We start from the raw sequence: 20,137 nt of genomic DNA, 5'->3' as shown, positions 1-20,137 counted from the left end.
ACTAACCAGCCTCACTGAGCAGCAGGCCCTAACACAAGAGCAAACTGTTTGAATAGTTTAGTTTATGAACAGCTATCTTTAGGCTTCAAATGCCATTATCTCTCTTTCATCTGTGCCTGGTTTTGAAAATGAATGAAATGAAATGTGAACATGAGCAGGATCCCTTCCTGCCTGTCGGAACTCCTCAGATAACTCAGCGTTTCTGTGCAAGGGCACTGGTCATCGAGCCTGGAGCGTGGCTACACCGTTGCGAGTCCCTCAGCCAGTCCCAGTCTCACGTCTTTTCTTGGGGGAGGTCTATCAGTTACTTTTCCTTAGAGTATCGTAAAATATTTTGCTTTCTATCAATTTGAATCACACCCATTCTCTTCATTTTTTTTTTGAGACTTTTGAGAATCAGATCTGAGTAGAACGTTTTAGCTCCTTCTATTTCCTTCTTACATGTTTAAATCTTCTACTAAGGTATATAATTTCATTATTATAATGCTTGATAGTATAATACTGAGCAGGAATAATAATGTGTCCAAGATTATTCTAAAAATATCCCAACTCAATAATTCATATACTTGGCTGCCTGAAAATGATGCAGTAATGTCAATAAAATTTTAAATTCTCTTTTTTTGGGGATTAACATTGTAGTTGTGTGACTCACAGAGTCAACCATGCACATTTATTTTAAATAATCATAGAAAACTGTTCCACTTGGCATAGTATATAAGAAGAATACTTATATTTTTCTGTTTATTGCCTAAATATGAAGGAAAAATCTGTCATTTTTAAAAGACATAAATTCACTAGCATGCATCTTTGTTCTCAGATGCAAAATAAAAATTTCCATATTATTTTATATGCTATCTTGTTTGATATGTGTGTGTATTCGAGAATTAGGACACTTTCTTCTAAATAGTAGAAAAAATGAATGAGTGAGCAGGAATTGATCACTGATTTTCCCACTCTCAAAGAAAAGTCACAATAATAAAACCGTTTTGAAACCTACATTTAAAAGCACTTTTAATCTGCATTCTGTTTCTTAATTTGCAATTAGAAGATGAGAGTGTTAAATCTCCAAAGAAAATAGCTCCTGAAGTGTGGTGTAGGCTGCACGCCTGGAGAAATGAATGCTATAGCTTTAAGATAAGGTAGTCTGGTGATTCAGTGCACGAAACTAGATCGATTTGGAGCAGGCTCCTACTGTTAGCTTTTTTGAAGATGGATTCTCACGCCGAAAATAACGCCACATATTCTCGATAACAGCAGTTTCCCCCCCTGAAATCCACCAAAACTGAAGAAAAATCCAAGTGACTGTTCCTCGCAGCTGTGTGGCCTGGAGTTCACTGGGGAAGCTGGCGTCCTGCAGTCCCCATTCAGCACCTGCTTCAAAGGCAGCCTGGCCGGCTATAGTGTGCGGGCCAGGTAGGGTGCCATTGTGTGCGGCCCGGAGGATTAGTATCAAAGCTGCGGCGACCAGGCCCTCGGTCTCCGGCTGCCACTCAGTCTAGCAGGGCGCAGCTCAGACCAGCCAAGGTCACCGTCTCCAGCGTGGAGTGGACTGGGAAAGCACCCTGAGAATGGCGTGCTTTTTATGAAATCATGGCGCGGGCTGGCGGCGCAGCAGGTGCCCCCTGGAGCACACCACATCTGTTTGTGTTGGTGTCCTGTGGCTGACAACGAGATAATAGAGCTTTGAGATTTATCATTTTATTTTAAGAAAGACAACTGTATATACAATAATCCAGATGCGTACTTAGCTTCGATCTTTTATTTGAAAACCATAAAGAAAACAGACCGATTTAATTGCTGTTTTTACGTGTATATATTTAAGCAAAACGCAAAGTGTACTGACTATTAACCATTTACAACCGTTGCTGGTCAGTGATACCCAAATTCTTGGGGAGGAGATACCTAGCATTCGACATAAGTATTTTTTTCAATGTTCAGGCATTTGTGTCAACAGATTGCAGAAGGATTTACTGAATATGCCCAACTGTCTTGAATATTGGGAGCTTTAGATAAAATCCACCGCCCCCCCCCCCCACCCAATGAGAGTATTTTAAGGGTGAGGTAATGATGACGCAAAAAATAAAATTTTCAACTTGGGCAAATTAGAGAAAAATTAAGCTGTCCATGAGTTGTCATGACGACAAGGATGTTCTGTTGATGAACTGTCCTCATTGTCCAATCAGATAGTAGAGCTGAAGCTGGAGCATGAACAGGAGAAGACGCACCTATTACAGCAGCATAAGGCGGAGAAGGAGAGCCTAGTCCGAGACCACGAACGGGAAGTCGGAAACCTGGAGAATAAGCTCCGCGCTGCCAATATGGAGCACGAAAATCAAATCCAAGGGTTCAAGAAACGAGACTCACAGGTAATTACCAATGATATTTGATAAAACGGGTATCCATTTTTAAACAATCATCAGAGCGTTTCATGTTTTCTTCTTATTCTTGTTGGTGCACGCTATTTGATCATTTGCAAAACTGACATATAAATGTGATTTTTTTTTTGTTTTCTCCCCACCCCCCTTTTTGGGGGGATGAATAAGGCTTTAACTACAGAAACCACAGGTAGCCAGATTAAAAATCCCATGGCGCGCTATAACTTGGCCCCTTTTTTATAATCTTGTCTCAGTTCCTTTCATGATGGATTTTTTTTAAGGTATCTGCCCCTTACCCCTCCCCTCAGCCTTAGCAAATCCCTAGGAAATGTATCAGCCTCACTCCTTGCTTTTTGTTTTAATCTCTGTAGGTAATCAAGCAGCTGATTTAATATTTGCTTTTCCTTCCTAGTGTTGCTTTTCTCCTTTAGACTCTATATTTGATTAGATTACTGTGATGATAATTGACAAAAACGCCTCCAGAGAAGGGCTGTTTCCCACCAGGTCTGTCGCTTTCTCCTACGTGCGCATACACACGCCTCCCAGCCTCATCTCTGTAGTCCCTGTTGGAAGCCATTTGGCAGAATAACCCCCAGCTGTGGTAGCATTTGACTCTTCAAACTTATGGATGAAATGTGCACTGTCAGCATGGAAAATTATCTTTATAAATTTCAGATGAAAAAAAAATCTTATTGGGTGTGTTTCTTTGTGGCACGATACACTCTTTAGGGCACATATAATCAAAGGCCTTTAGTGCGTCCTCTCGGGGAGGTCGCTGTGAAATTTCATTAAAGAAAAATTGAAGAGCAATTGGTAACAATAAAAAGATAATTTTCTCTTCTAACAAAACCATATCATCCACGAGGTCTAAATACCCTTTTCCAATTGAAATCTCACCATATTATCCACACCCCTCACAAGCTTCTCCTCAGATACATTCCTGCCCAAATAATATAATTTTTAAGCAAAAGAGGTAGACCTTCTATTTGTTTTAAGATGTGTTTAAACAATTTTATAATTATCTGAACGTACAAATTCTACTGATTAAGTAAGGTGTTAGAACTCAAGCCAGGGCGGGAGGCAGGAGGCAAAGAATAGGAGTTGTTGGTCGCTTTCATTTGACCTTGAGTTGTCTTTTACTTTCGGATAACGATGGAGGCAATATGAATATACTCAGCACAGGCTTTTTTTTTTTTTTTGTCAATAATATGGATTTCTAGGAAAATTAGGTGAATTTGTTTTGTGGGCTTTGTTAACTAAGAGGTGGTCATTGTAGCAGCCATGGGACAGCATAGGCAGGTGGTTCCTGTGAAATCAACATGTGCTGTGTTTCTGCCTCCGACCTCATTAGAGCCTTCATAAGATACATGCTGGTCTTTTGAGGGTCAGTCATGCAGTTTATTAAGGATGTTTTCACACTTAGATCCTCCTTCGAAGATGATATGAAGCCTTACCATTGTCTTCTTTGAGAAGGTATTTGAGTTCTGAGTCAGTAGGGTCTGTTTGCATGGTAGAATAATTGATACACTAAAACACATTAATTTATCCAACTTCACTACTTTCGTGGTGTTGTGGAAAGCGGACACAAACGGAGGCCAAGTTCAGAGGGAATCTTTGTGGTTTTGCGTGTGCCGTATCTACCATGTGTAGGGTGCGGTTCATTCAGTGACAACAAAAGGGAGATTTTGGAATCATTAGATACAATTAAGCCATGGGGAGAGTATAATAATGTCATCAATTGAATTTCTTCTAATTGAAGTATTAATCTGACTTCCTCAAACGCTATAGCATATGACTATATTTCTCACATTTTCTGTCTTTCTTGGAATACTTGAAATTGCTGTCCCAGGAATGCAAGGTAGCAATTGCAACTTAGGCTAAATGCATTCTGGATCAAAATGAAAAATGATTTTCTGCAGAAGCTATACTAAATTGTTTTTGGAGAACATATTAAAAAAAAAAAAAAACTCTTGTCAGTAAGCTATATTTTAAAAAATCTAATCATATATACCAAAATGCTAACAACTTGTATTCATTTTGGGGTATTTATTGGGGCTATTAATTCAGTTTCCTCAGGTAAGTCCTAAATTTTCCAAATATATCTTTTCATGATTGTGGTCTAAATAACGTATAATGCCTTTTAAGCTCTGAACTACATTTATAAATTTCAAAAAAGCCCAGAGTGACATATGTTGTAAGAAACAGCAGGTGCTTTTTCAAAATGGCCGCCGTGTGGGCTGCCGCGGGAGCCGCAGGCCTGCCGCAGCCGTCGGGGGGCGCGGGCGGCGGGGCGGCGGGGGCGGCGGGGCGGCGGGGGCGGCGGGGCGGCGGGGCGGCGGGGCGGCGGGGCGGGGGCAGCGCGGCGTTCTGTCTGAGGCCGGGAGGCGCCGGAGGCTCAGTTCAGGTCGGCAGCTGCGGAGGCCATTTTGTAAAAAGGACAGGTTGGAGCCTTAACCGAGAGAGCACCCGGGGATTATCTGGGGCACTACGGCTTTGTCTGCTGCCTTTCATCCGTCAGATTCTTGAATGCAGGCAGTGTACTAAAAAATCTACTTTTGGCTCCTTTTGAAAATGTAACACGCTGTGTACTAATAAAGCCAGTGGTATAAAGTACAGACGTCCGCCTCGAGGCGAGCCGTGACGACCGGGAGCGCCTTCGTGAAGCTGCCGTGTGATTATTACAAGTGCGCTGTTGTTCTGGCAATTTCTGTCTTATAGAGAAATGACAGCATGCCGTAATACCATTGGTGCATTGAGCTAATTATTCTGTGCATATATTTTTATCACAATTCCTTGGTGTTTAGTGATGGGCTAGTTTATGTTGTGATACTTACATTTGCTAAAATGCACACTGTCTTCCCCCTTCGTATAAGATGTTCAGTCTGGTATGTCCCTGAGGGACATCAGTAGATGTCAAGACATACAGAGATTCACAACCTCATTAGCAAATATTTCTCACTTGCCAGATCCCACTTACTGAAGGTCCTCTGGTGAGTGATTTGCTTGATGCCATCGTATTTTTTAATATAAAGGTGATGCATAGTTTTGTTGCGATCATCTTGGGAGTGCTTTGTCTAATGTGGTAGTCCTCATGTAATTCTTGTTTTGCTTTTGAACTGCAGTGTAGTAAAAGAATTTCTGCACTTGGCCCCTTGAAATTGAGGGAAGGCAGAACATAGATTCCTTGATCCCTTGGCATGCTTTTAGTACCCAGAACCACTCAAGGATTGCTTGATCTCTGAGGTTTGCTGCCAGAGTGAACGCTGTGCATGAGCCCCGCAGAGACCGTCCCAGAGTGCCTTTGTGCCCGCCCAAGGGGTGTCACCGTCTGGGGACAGCTGTTGCGGTGCAGACATGCAAGGGGCGCGGGTGACACACCACCACGTGCAGACTGCAGAGCAGACATCATGAAACGGGTCTGGCCTGACCCTGGCAGCTGATGTCTTTCTCGACTCCCTGAACTGAGAACCGTGGTTGTAAGAGGAACAATTTTGTGTAAAAGACAGAACATCTGGATTTTGCCATATTGACTCAGTAAGCGGCTACGTGCTATTGCTGATTCTAAAATGTGCGGGTTTTAGATCTCCTCTTCTTTCTCTCTTCTACTTTAAAAAGTTTCCAAAAAAGATATTTATAATAGACAATTTTAACAATTATATTTTAATAATTCCTTGGTTTTCAGCAGTGGGCTACTTTACGTTGTGATGCTTATATTTGGTAAAATGCAGTCTTCCCCCCTTGTGTAAGATGTTCAGTCTGGTATGTCCCTGAGGGTGTAACATGTTAGGAAAAGAAAAGACCTACAGATCAGTAGATGTCATTTATAAACTGGGTGTGTGCTTGTGTGCAGTGGATTCAGCATGGGCTGTTATTCTTCAAAGGTTATTCTAAGGGTGACTTTTAACAGTGCATGTGTTCTGAGCATGACTGTTGAACCTGTATGTGGTCTCTGGGCTTTGAGGGGGCTGGCACTTTTTCTATTGAAAACATTTGATTTTAATTTCTTTGTATTCCAAGCACTTTCAAAAAGGATTTGAGGCAGCATTTTATGATAAACACATTATACAGGTGAAATATAGCTGAAAATAATAATTAAGCAATAAATGATATTAACCACATCAGAAAAGCCATACTTTTAAAGAACATGTTCCAGCTAAGTACAAGTTTTAGCCCAGAGTTTGCCTGGAAGCTGCAGTGAAGAGGGAAACATGATAAATCGTGTAAGCCTAAGTATCTAGTGTAAGAGATCATACCAGTTCATTATTTTCTAGCTCTCAGTTCTGAGAGAAATTTAAGATATAGGGCTTAATATAAAAGGTACTGACCAGTATAATTGATGAAGCTCTGTAGGTGTTAAAACATTTGGGGAAAAAACCCAGTCGGAAAACCCTAAGAGTCTCTAACTACTTTCACAAAATGTAATTAGCAGGTTTATTTTAATGTGCCAAATTTTCATTTTAATTTATGGATAATGTCATTATCCTCAACATCAAAAAACACAGCTGCTTTGAGATATCCAATTTTGTAGATATTATGAATCATAAGAAAGCATATTTTAAGTCACAAGCTTAAAAATTTCTATACCGTCACTACATGACTATTCCAGAAACCCTTATAAAACATCGCTAGGGTGTTAAAACTAGAAACGTGGCTGAAATTCAAAACGCTTTAGAAGTCAGTGCCCTAATGTTAATTTCCAGGTGTGTTGCTCTCTTCCTTATATCTGATTCTCCTGTCCTCTGAATTGATACTATGGAAAACTGTAATAAATAATAAATCAAATGGTAATTTGGTCCGGGAGCACAGGATATGTGTACCTGCACTAAAATGGTTCACTCCCTACCTGCGTAACCAAAGTAGTGTTTCATCATCAGTACTTCACTAATACCATCTGCTTTGTTTCGGGGTAGTAGATTATTTCTTTGGGTCAGACTGGACCCTGGACTGGCTGCTCAGATAAACCGACTTACGTCAGCCATCCCCCCACCCCTGTAACGAGGCTGCGGCTGCTCGTGCCAGCCCGCCTCTGTGCTGCCCTCTTCTCCTCAGGGACGCGCGGTCCCCTCGGGGCCCGGGCTCAGCGTGCGCGCCCACGCGTAGTGCTGGTCGTGACGCACGCGCCGCGCGTGTCGGGGCAGGGGCGGGCGCTCTGAGCTTAGTCGTGCAGCAAGCGTGCTCTGCTGCGCTGGACGGCACCCTCAGTGAGGGCATCAGAGGCACAATTCTCTTCATTTTGCAAAAAGAAAAGAAAGCCTTTTTTTTAGTAGACTTGGGGTAAAACCACATGCTAAAAGTTTCCATTTATTTTTTTTACATAAAGTTTTATAGTATTATGGAAATGCTTTACTTAAGATAGCCGAGGAATTTCGGTGCTTGTTTAAAATATAAATAGAGGTTTTCCCAACTAAGCCATGTTTAAAACCTGTGGGCAATATATTCTTTTTCTGGCGCCAAAATCTCAGGTTATTCAGAATTTTCCAAATAGGGCAAAGGTCCTTCTTAAATTCAGAAACAGATGCGTTGATGCGAAGATCTCGTTTTATCATGTCCAGTGGTGAGGAGCCTGAGAGTGCTGCCTGTGGACTAATAAGATTTTTGCACTAATGTATTATTGTGTGTGTTACCATGTGTAAGAACACTGTTTCTTAGGTGCTTAATTAGGAGAAATTTGCACTAATGTATTATTGTGTATGTTACCAGTGTAAGAACACTGTTTCTTAGGTGCTTAATTAGGAGAAATTTGCACTAATGTATTATTGTGTGTGTTACCAGTGTAAGAACACTATTTCTTAGGTGCTTAATTAGGAGAAAACAGGGAAAGATGCCATTTCAAGTAAAGCTACATTTTTGGTAGATCACCAGCTTTCTTTTTCATAAGAATTCTAAAATTCTGTAATTATTTTCATCTTAAAGCACAAAAGTAGCATATATACCTATAATTAAACTATATAAATCGTTCAACTTGGTTTTCATTGTGGAGAAAATTATATTAAGTTTAAAAAACAAAGACAGGTTGAGACAAGGAAAGTGATTTCTCTAAGAATGATCCGTTTATCATAGAGTTACACAGTGTATCTTCAATCCTGTGCATATTTTTAAAATGTGGCAGTTACCATGGAAACCACATTCTATGGCATGTGGTCCACTGTTAGAGAAAGCATATTCCTTTTCAAGACAAACCTTCAAAATAATAACATATAAAGTATTGCCTTTGCATTAATGACTTTATATCATCAATAATGGTTGCTTTAAAAAAATCTGTCCTTTGTTCTCATTATACTTACTGAATTTTTAAAGAAATATATAAATTGTTCCTGAAGAATAGTAATTAAATGCTGGAGATATTTACAATGGGAGATCTAAGGTGATCGCTCTGCGGTGGTGAAAGTGGGTGGTTTCACGGGAGCACAATCTGTACTCACGGCGTGTTCCGACAGATGGAAGCTTACGAGCCCACCAAGTGTCTGCATCTCAGATTGATGTCATCTAAAGAGATGGCCGCATCCAATTATTTTCATTTTATACGTAAAGAACCTGTGTGGTTCCAAGGTCGTTATCTTGCCCAAGGTCACAGAGTTAGCAAACCAGAGCTTCTTGACCTTAATTCAGTGCTCTTTCTTCATCTCACAGCCTCTTTCGAGGAAGGTTTTAGATTTCTGGAGAGGCTTGGACCTGGAGAAGGGAAGAGTCCTGTGACTCCACCAGGCGTGGCAGACACTGGGACCTTTGTTCCCAGGCAGAGACTTGCATCTTCATTTGCATTTCTCTCAGTGATTTGTTGCACTTGACGCTGCTGCAGAGTTGTGACTAGTCAGCAGTGCTGCTGGAACAACACTGGATCTTTACGCTCGTGTGCGTTTTAACAGCAGCCTTAACAACAAATATTCATCGCAGGCTTCCTATGCGCCAAGCTCTCTGCCTGATCCTGTCCATTGCATTATCTCACTCAGCCCTCCAACCCCCGACGAGGATTAACTTTCTTATTGGAAGTGGTTTTGACCTTCTTACCTCGGTCAGAAAATGCATTTCCCTTTACTGATGAGGGCAGATTCTGAAAGCACCTCGAGTCGCCCAAGGTGACGTGCCTAGCAGTGTCGCTGGGCTCACAGCCAGGGCCCCTGCCCACTCACTGCTTATGGAGGAGCTCACTGTCTCTGAATTCCACGTAACCTCTCACTGTACTTTCCATTTTGGTTGTTAATAGGTTGCTAGCTTTAAGGCACTGATTACCCGTAACTCAGGCTATGTAAATCCAAGTCGGGTCTTAGCCAGTGGTTTCAGTCTTTCTCCAAAGTCACAGCCATGGCCATGTCTCTCATCTGAGACAAGTACAACTGTGAAAAGATGTGCGTTTCTTAGTGTTTTATTTGGAATAGAAATCCTTCCCACAAATTTTAGAACTTGTAGGATGGAAAAATGAGTACGTTTTTGAATGGGTTCACTTTTGGTTTCCGCATTATTACTGCAATAAGAAGGTATGTCCAGTGTAAGAACCCAGCGGCTTCCATCTCAGTGGGACCTACCGATCCTCAGAGAAAGTTGCCCAAGAGTTTACATCTAATTCTGGCGAAATACAGTTGGTTGTGAATGGTTTACTGTAGATAATGTCTGTTATATGCACATACTAATTTGAAATATTAGATATGATTCATACCTTTTGAGTGGCTTTTTAAATCTCAGAGCCTTCAATGTTTGCATTTTTTCCATGAAGGAATCCATGTAAGGATCCTATTACTTGGCAGCAGTTAGTCAAAGCCTCCTAAGAAGTGAGGTCGAGGTGGTTGAGGAAGTTCAAATCTGGAGACTTTCCTGATAGAAATACAAGGAGCAATTAGAAAGCGTGTTTTGTTTAGAATCTTCAAAAGCCATTTATGTTGATGCAGTTTGAGCTGGATTCTAGAGTAATTTTGGTCAAAATGAAAAGTTTTCAGTTTTTGGTTTTTTTTAAATACATAAAATACTCCAGCAATAAAGGCTATTCCGCATTTGGAAATTCCTTCCCATTGGGTTATTTTTAGCGCAGTGCCCTTCCTTCTGCTCACCTCCGCGTGAGTGAGATCACTGAGGGAACAGTGGACGAGTCGCTCCTCTTCCTTGAGGTCTCGGAAAAGTCATCCTTGGGTTTCTGACTCAGTTCTCTTAAGAGACATCCTTGATGTCTTCACTTGTATATTTGAGGTAATTTTTTGTAATGGAGAGGTTGAAGGCAGAGTGCAGGAAATGACTGGCCAGATGGTGATGTCATCACATGTTCGGAGAGCTGCAGACTGAAGCTCGTTGCACCATTGCTGTGTCCTCGGTCAGGGCTGTTGGTCAGCACCTGGCTACACGGCGCAGAGGATATTTTACACCTGAGCTTTTTCCTGAGAGAAATAACAGACATTTCTGCTAGGGAGACCGTACACTCCTGTTTGAGGAGGCGAGCATTACATGAAAATAATAACCTATTTTCAAATTTCTTTAGTATTTATGGAAAGGAAACCTTAGAAAAATATTGTCCTTAGAAGGAAACTTTAGGATAATAAAAAGTGGTTTCACTGAGACCTAATTGGTGGATTAATGTGGAACTTGATGCAATATTTTTCCATCAAAACAAGTATTAAAATTTCGTGAAAATTATTTTTCGTCACTTGTTCTAACAATTATTTTAAGCTGCTACCCGGCCTCTCGAGTACTTTTGGATGTTTGTATCCTAAGATACTGGGGAAAGACCCCAAGAAATCATAAAGAAACAGCACACAGTTAGACCTGCAGGGTTGGAAAATGTGTGTTATTTTTCCCTTTCATTTGGATTTGTTTTCTCTTGGGTATGAAGTCAAAGCCTGGAGGTAATATTTGAGAATGAGTTAATGGTGTCCTCAGAGAACGAAGTTTGCTGACGTTTGTGGCCTGGACCTGCGGTCTCTTTCCTTGTCATTGGGGGCGCTCCAGTGCTGCGGTGGTTTCAGGGCGTGTGTGCGTGTGTGTGTGTGCGTGTGTGTGTGTGTGTGTGTGTGTGTGTCCCACTGATATTACTACTCTGTGGTACAGAGGAGCTGTCAGTGAACACGGACAGTGGTCCAGCCAGGCCTAGCATCTTAAAACAAGGCAATTTTCCAGTAAGGACTTAAAAGTTGTAGGTCTTAAAAAGGTTAAAATTAAACTGGTGATTCATTCATCTTAACCTTACTCAAGTGAGTATTTATTAATGAAGCAAAGCCCAGACCCCTAGGGTCAAGTGGGACCTTATTTACTTTGTTATTTGCAAAGATGTCATTTAACACGCAGAATGCACGTGTTCACCAAGTGTTTCCTGAAAAGCTGATTTTTGTCATGTAAACATTGTTCTCCCTTTTGGGGCACATTTCACAATAGATCGAGATGAAGTGACACTGGCGTGTGCACAGGATGAGGGGAGCTTGGGGGTGGAAAACTTTGCTTCTTCATTTACTCAGAAATTACTGCCAAAGCTGGTGTTAGAGAAAAGTCCCGAGTTCCAGGGGTGTGGCGTGTCCCGGCCCTTAGAAGCCAGTTGTGGCCGAGCGCTGGTTCAGGCTTTGAGAAGTGAGGGGGTGGACTCGGGCACGTTCACCTGTCCATCTTGTTCAGTGACGTGCAGCAGACATCGTAGTCTGTTGCCATCAAGTTGGTGCTCCTTAAAAGAGTATACAACCAGTGTGAAACAGACAGCCAGTGGGAGTCTGCTGTATGACTCAGGGAGCGCAAACTGGTGCTCTGTGACAGTGGAGGGGGTAGGATGGGGTGGGAGGTGGGAAGGAAGTTCCAGAGGGAGGGGACAGGTGTGTGTGCTGTTCTTAGTCGCTCAGTGGTGTCCGACTCTGCGACCCCATGGACTGGAGTCCACCAGGTTCCTCTGTCCCTCGGGTTCTCCAGCCAAGAATACTGGAGTGGGTTGCCATGCCCTCTGCCAGGGCATTTTCCCAACCCAGGGATCGAAACCAGGTCTCCTGCATTGCAGGTGGATTCTTTACCATCTGAGCCACCAGGGAAGCCCAGGAATTCCAGGATGGGTCACCTATCCCTTTGCCAGGGGATCTTTCTGACCCAGGAATCGAACTGGGGTCTCTTGCATCACAGGCAGATTCTTCACCAGTTGAGCCACCAGGGAAGCCTGGATACGTGTGTGCCTGTGGCTGACTCGTGTTAGTGGCTGGCAGAAACCAACACAACGCTGCAAAGCAATTATCCTTCAACTAAAAATAAATAAACTAGAAAGAAAGTCACTTCGGAAACAGGAATAGTGGAGTAAATCTTCTCAGGAAATCATTGTTGTTGCCTGTCCTGATTGCTTCTTGAAATCTCATTGTTCCATGTTGATACTGACAAAGTGGAAGCCTGTGACTTGAATATGTTTGTAATTGTGACACTTGGATACTGTATAAATCAAATTAACTTCCACATGGGTTTTCCTGTCAAAATTAGGCAGAATGGTGTATATGGCATTTCCTTACGCCTTCACCTTGACTCATTTCCTCAGTAAAGGCTTTTTGAGTGCAGTCCTGTGTGGGCCCTGGGGATGGGGTGGACACCTGAGGAGGGCTTGCCACATGAATGTTGCCCAGTTCTGTTGGGTTTGACTTTGCACGTGATTGGAAGACAGGCGGACTCCTTTGGGCAGTAGGTGACAAGATGTGCCCCTGCTTCTAGAAGGCCCCTGCGGCTGTCGTGGAGGGTCCTGCGCGTCTGTGCTGCGTGTCCTAGAGTCAGGAGGACGCGCTGGTGGTTGCGGTAGGGGGTGAGGGAAGGAGGGCTGCTTTAGGGCTTTGGTTTGAGCAGCTAACTAAATGAGATGTGGTGGTCGGATAGCATCACCAACTCAATGCACGTGAACTGAGAAAACTCTGGAAGATAGTGAGGGGCAGGGAGGCCTGACACGCTGCAGTCCATGGGGTCACAAATAGTCAGACACAACTGAGCAACTGAACAACACAGCTGATTAGATAAGGCGTCAAACATGAGGACCGTGAGGAGGGAGTAAAAGCAGGAGTCGTGTCATTGCCAGGCCAGGGTTGAGCTGCACCTTAAATGTCCAGATGGAGAGGTGTCAGACGAGCTGGAAGTGCAGGTGGAGATTCCAGAAACACAGATTCGGACGTCACTGGCACATGGATAACAAATACAGCAGGGGCCCGGATGCAGCGATCAAGTTCTTACTGGACATGCATCAAAGATGCTGGTCATGGCAGTCTCGTCCACCCACTGGCGTGTGAGCCTGAGTCGCCGCTTTGCGTCTCTGCTGGTCTCGCCCCGCATCTGGAACCCTACACGGTCAGTCATGTCACCTGCGAGCCCCTGCTGCTTGTCGGCACTGGGTCAACAGGGCGTGTTGACCACAGCGCGCCCTGCTCACCGTCTGTGGACAGACAGGGCCGTATGAGTCCTCATGATGGGGAGGGGAGCCCAGAGGGGACCCCAGGACAGAGGGGCTGCTGAGGACAGGGCCCGGCTGTGTGGGGCAGAGATGCGGGAACGCCCGTTGGCAGGACAGTACCTGGCCCACAGTCTCCACGAGGGCACCTTCTGCCGATGACACCCTGATCGGGTGGTGAGCTAATCAGGTCCTTCCAGGCCCTTGGCTGCCCCTCTCTGGGGGGTGATCCTTACCCTCCTGGCTTCTGCCTGCTCTCTGGAAACCTTGCTGACTGGCCTGCCACACCCGCCATGTGTGCGAGGAACTAGTAACAATACCAGCGTGGAAAGAGACAGACCTCAGGGCCGCCTGGAGCAGGCCAGCGAAGCGCAGTGAAGTGACAGAGGGGCCCTGACCCCTGTGTCGAGGAGACGGAGCCTGGAGTCGGGGGACACGGCATCTACAGGTGATCCAAAAGGTCACGTTCAGGGAGACGGCCTGCGCACTGAGCATTTTTAGTGAATAGAGATTCACTCTGCAGATTAGAACAGAAGGCGTGGTGTGGTCAGTGCCTGGAAACGCTTTGCACCATGCTGAGCAGTCTGAGCAGGCCTCCCTGCACCCTGGTCCCAGCTGGGGTTCATCCTGTCCCTGTCTCCCGTTTCTTTACCCCAGCGGGTACCTGGTGATCTGCACCGAGGTCTGGGTCAGGAGGCTGTGTGTGCCTGAAGGCACCGGGAAACCTCCAGAGAAAGAAAGATCTGAGCAGCAGGAGGGGAGGGGACGGTCAGCCTCGTCCTGTCGCGAGGTCGTTCCTAGTCACACAGCTCTCGTCAACGTGAGTCCATCACACAGAAGAAGGGGGAGATCTAACGGTGGGGAGCGTGTCCAGCAGACCGGAGAGGAATGGGCACAGGACGAGCACATCCTGCTGGGACATCGCTAGGCTGGGGGCCAAAGACTCGGTGTCTGGAGCGGCGGAGGGGGACAGGCACAGGGCCTGTGATGGGGGCGGCAGGCGGTGGGGGGACTTTGCCTGCCCTGGGTCCTCCTCGGTAGCAGCGCCCAGGTGGTCACTGGAGCCAGGGGAGAGGAAGCTGCCCCTCACCAGGATGCACCTGTCCTCGTGGGGACCCGGGGCACCCCGCCTGCGAGGGCTGCATGCAGGTCGGGGTGCCGCTCAGTCCTCTATTTGCCGGGCCGCCCCTCGCCTGCCCGCGCCCCCTGACCTGGTGCTTCATCTTCCAAGCTTAGGCTTGCAGGACCGGGCTGATGTCTGCTTCTGGGGAGGACGGGTGTATGCTCAGGGCCAGGCGTCCTGGCCGCGTGAGGGCCTGCAAGTGAGATCCACAGACACGTCTCTCTTGAAAGAAGCATTTTCAACTGGACGGGACCTAGTTTTATGTTTTCGTGTGTCTCTTTATTTTGAGAAAGAGTGTTGAGCAGAGTGTTTTGTGCCTCTGGAGGACCCAGGTATTATGTCTGTTTTTACAGAAAGGACAGGCCATGCGGTGCGGGGCGTCATTGGAGGGCTGGGGTTTGAACCCAGACCATGTGACTTCAAAGCCTCTGAGCTCTCCTGGCCCTGCGCCTGTTCCTGAGAGCAATCACGGGCGAGCCCGATCGTGGGAAAGCCTTTATTCCGTTGCTGTTCACCACTGACTTGTGCTCAGCCTCCCTGAGCACCGTGAGGCCATTTCACAGGACAAATCAGACTGACGTGTCGGAACGATCGGGAGCCCCACATCGCAGCCTCCCCAGCATTTTCCACGCGCGTTCGAGCCCCTTTGCAGCAGCATTAACAGCATACTGTAGTTATGGCTGCAGTTTTTCCCCCTAAGCATCTCTTTCTCTTCTGAAACCCTGTGGCAGCCCATGGTTGTTTAGATTGAGTGCAGGAATGTTTTTAAACATTAATTTGGTTTGACATGACTTGGTGCACAAATTAATTATTCAAGCACATATTGTTCCACGTACATGAAAAGAATGGAACTGTAGTGAATCGGGCTCTGACGACCACATGTGCATCGCGACGTTACCAGCAACAGACTATTAAGAGAACAAAAGCTGGCAACATGTCCTAGCTCTGGATTTGGCCAGTCCCACAAAATTAGCATAAATATGTGAAGCGATCGGAACAGTTTGGGGCTTCCTAGGATAGGGCCCTATTCTTATCTAGTTCTGAAAGAATGTGGGATAAACGATTCATTTAGCCGAGGATAAAAATATGTCTGCTATGCAGTTATAATCGTGTGTCATTAATCAGAAAATACTGCAGAAACTCTGACAAATTAAAAACACAAGGATGTGTCTGCAAGGGCTTTTTCAGCCATTACAAAGCTGCTTCACCTCTCAGGCAGGCTCTTTTATGGCAACTCCTTGCTCAGTGTACAGACATCTTCAAAGGCTCTGACATCTGTCGGCCTTTGAACTACCATTAAAAAATATTATCCCATTTCCATTCTTTTATGCCCATTTTTTTAATTATAGCCCTTCTTTCAAGTTGGGAACATGGTTGGTTTAAATGAGGCTGTCCTTTCGTTTTCAGCCACCCAGCTGCGGTTTGAATAAATTGATGTAGAATCAAAGGCGGGACTTTAAAGGAAAAAGGTTTGATGGACTTGGACTCCGAACCAGATGAGGTTTTATGATGAAAAGGGTTTAATCCCAGCACAGGCATCGCGTCTATCAGCTGAGCAGAACAAAGCAGTTCATATATATAGGTTCACGCGAAACGATCTATTTTTTTTTAACGGCACAGATCTCTTCAGGACTTGCAAATGTGGCATTAGCTAATATTCAGAGAGCTGATTTCCTTTCATCCACAGAAGCTTGTGATTACGGTACAGCTCTCGAATTGGAAACGAGAGCCGCGACACAGATTTGAGACTGCACCGTCTGATTTGTATTCAGTGTATTGTCACTGCGGGACAGGCTCGTGGGGGCCCAGCCAGTTCAGCACATGGAAAAACAGCTTCATCATCTGCGTCTTCAGTCACGAACATCACCAGTTAATTAAGACAGCAGCCTCATGACTGTCAGTGAGATGTTCGGCTGATTGGTATCGCTTCAGATTTGACGAGAAGGGTTGAAGCAGCAGCCTGTCTTCTGCTCCGTGCTCTTCTCGCAGGTCAGCGTGCACAAGTGCACCGCAGGGGAAGGAAATCGAGTCATTTAACTCGATCCACTTTATGAGAGAAAGAAAACAACGTCGCGTGAAACCGTGACTTAATTCGCATTCGAATATTTCCCCTCATCCGATTATTAACCTAGAAAAAATCCTTTCTGAAGGCAGATTTCAACATTGCCTTTGCTCAGTAAGCTCCTGAACGATAAACGTTATCTTGAGCCAAGTCATTGAGTAACCAGCTAAGTAGTTTAGGATAATTGCAAACCTAGAACATAGATCTAAGTCCACTTCAAAGTAAGAGGTGACTAAAAATTTTTTTTCTAATAATAATTCAGGGTAAATTTTGCTTTTAATCCATTAGAAAGGTTTCTTAAAATCATGTGCACCTGTTCCACATTGTTGTTCAGTCGCTCCGTCATGATGACCCTTTGTGACCCCACAGACGGCGGCACACCGGGCCTCCCTGTCCCTCACCACCTCCTGGAGTTTGCTCAGACTCATGTCCATTGAGTCAGTGATGCCATCCAACCATCTTGTTCTCTGTCACCCATTTCTCCTCCTGCCTTCAATCTTTCCCAGCATCAGGGTCTTTTCCAGTGAGTCAACTCTTTACATCAGGTGACCAAAGTACTGGAGCTTCAGCTTCAGTATCAGTCCTTCGGTGAATAGTCAGGGTTTATTTCCTTTAGGATTGACTGGTTTACATTAGAAATGCGCTATTTTTCAAAGTAAAAAAAAAAAAATGGTTCTTCCATTTACTTAGAAGATTGGTGCCATTTACTTGCACAGATTTGATCATTCTGCACCAATTATTTTTCATTGTCTTCAAATATAATTTCTATTTTAAATTACAAGTTAATATCCAAACCATAGTTTGAAGAAATTCTGAATTGTGTAGTTTTACTTTAACAGCAGATGCTGGCCAGTGGAACAGTACTGTAATTCCTCTTTTCCTGCAGTCTGTGGACTCTGCCTCATAGTCCAGAATGTTTCATGTTCCTGTTTTGCCTCCCATTTCCTTTGAAGAAAACATGGAATGGTGCACTTTGATATTGGATTTGCCAGGAATTTGCCAGGGGACACTGTGCCCCACCCTAACGTATTTCTGCAGATTCATAAGTTTACCAGGTTACTTGGAATAAGTTGGATTTCTCAGTATAATCGCCATCGTTTTTCACTCTGGAACTCTGTTCTAGCTTCCCACCTTTTCATCATGTGGTGGCCAGCCAGTCTCCCAGTGCCTGTAACCATGTATTAATAGTTTTCATCTCTATATGTGTTCCTTTCGCTCCGACCTACTGAATCATGTCGGTGTCTCCTCAGTGAGTCCTAGTTTTACCTGGATTCTCCCACTGTTCCATCTAAGTTTCTAATTTCTCCACCAGCTCCTCTAACTTACACTATCGTAGTCTTCCACCCCCTCTTTCCTCTTAATTCTTCTGTTAAGCAACCATCTACATTTCAGTGGCCTTAAATCGCAGCTATCCGCTAATGACCTCAGAGTTCCCTTCTCTTGTCTTAGAGCTGGATTCAGATATCCAGCTGCCTTTTGGCACCTTCTTTTAGCTCAGGAGTGCCTCTAATGTCACATGTCCACAATTGATACTTCACCCCCATCTTAGCATTTATTATACACATGGAATGCACAAGTCATGAATGGGTGTCATCCTTGAATGGTTTACCCTTCTCTTAACCCATCAGTAAATACTGTAGATTCAGCTCCCCAAACAGATCTCTAATCCATTCATTCCCTTTACTTCCTTCTACTCCCTGAGTCCAGGCCACCCCTCTTCTTTCACCCAGGCCTCCAGTTATCTCCTAACTGACACTCTTGCTTTCCTCCTGACACTCAGCAACCATAATGGTTGTCTTCAAAATATATATTGGATTAGAAAACCTCCCTGCTTAAAATCCTTCAGTGGCTTGGCCCACGATGCCCCACATGACCTGGCCCTACTATTCCCAGGACTTCCTCCCCTTGCCACCTGAACTTGAGCTATCAGCTTCTTTTTAATTGCTGAAAGATACCAGACTTTTTCTAGCCTTCAGACTTTGACTGTTTATTGGAACTGGAAGGCTTTTGCTCTGGCCCTTTCTATGATTAGCTACTTCTCAATCTTTAGGTCTCAGCCCAGTTGCTGCTGCTAAGTCACTTCAGTTGTGTCCGACTCTGTGCGACCCCATAGATGGCAGCCCACCAGGCTCCTCCATCCCTGGGATCCTCCAGGCAAGAACACTGGAGTGGGTTGCCATTTCCTTCCCCAGTGCAGGCAGTGAAAAGTAAAAGTGAAGTCGCTCAGTCATGTCTGATTCTTAGCGACCCCATGGGCTGCAGCCGACCAGGCTCCTCCGTCCATGGGATTTTCCAGGCAAGAGTACTGGAGTGGGGTGCCATAGCCCAGTTGATAACTCCTCAAGTAGGATTTTCCTAGTGTCTCTATCTAAAAAGGGCGTCATCAAGAAACAAGAAAAATTTCAAATAAACAACCTCACCTATCACTAAAAGAAATAGAAAAAGAAGAAGCAAAGCCCAAAATCAGCAGAAGGAAGGAAATAATAAAAATCAGAGAGAAAATAAATAAGGTAGAGATTTAAAAAAAAATAGTAGAAAAGATCAATAAAACCAAGAGCTAATTTTTCGAGAGCACAAACAAAATCAACAGACCTCTAGCCAGGGTCATCAAGAAGAAAGCAGAAGACTCCAAATAAAAAAACAAAAAATTATAAAAAGGGAATAACAATACCACAGAAATAAAGAAAAAATAAAACCTGCCAAAATTGAGTCAAGAAGTAGATAATTTAAACAGACAAATTACTAGAAGTGAAATAGAATCTGCAATTTTAAAAACTCTGTACAAGCAAAAGTCCAGGCCGGATGACGTCACTGGAAAATTCTACCAAACACACAAAGAAGACCTTGTACCTTTCCTTCTCAAACTCTCCCGGAAGCCTGAAGAGGCAGGACCACTCCAAGAGCCCTCTGTGAAGCCACCGTCACCCTGAGAGCGAAACAAGGCAAAGATACCACTGAAAAAAGATCAAAGGCCCGTGTCTTTGATGAATATATATGCAGAAATCCTCAAGAAAATATTAGCACATCAAGTCTAGCAATACAAAAAAAGGATCATATGCCATGATCAAGTCAGATTCATTCCAGGGTTTCAAGGCTGATTCGGCATACCCAAATCAATCAATGCAATAAACCATATCAATGAAAGAAAAGTGAAAAACCACATGACAATCTCAAGAGATGCAGAAGAAAACATTTGATAAAATTCAACA

The 20,137-nt window shown here is 44.3% G+C and overlaps 1 protein-coding gene across 7 annotated transcripts in view; it reads left to right on the top strand.

Annotated features, from left to right (window-relative positions):
• CEP112 (centrosomal protein 112) overlaps positions 1 to 20,137 on the top strand; it is a 330,761-nt gene that overhangs the window by 151,037 nt on the left and 159,587 nt on the right. For all 7 annotated transcript variants that reach the window (XM_061393053.1, XM_061393051.1, XM_061393050.1 and 4 more), the window contains one exon: positions 2,184 to 2,366. In XM_061393053.1, coding sequence (XP_061249037.1) covers positions 2,184 to 2,366 — 183 coding nt within the window. The remainder of the gene's footprint in view (positions 1 to 2,183; positions 2,367 to 20,137) is intronic.

Source organism: Bos javanicus, chromosome 19 (assembly GCF_032452875.1).
Source record: "Bos javanicus breed banteng chromosome 19, ARS-OSU_banteng_1.0, whole genome shotgun sequence".
Lineage (NCBI taxonomy): Eukaryota > Metazoa > Chordata > Mammalia > Artiodactyla > Bovidae > Bos > Bos javanicus.
Note: the sequence above shows the minus strand (reverse complement) of the source record. Positions and strands in the feature narration are given on the sequence as shown.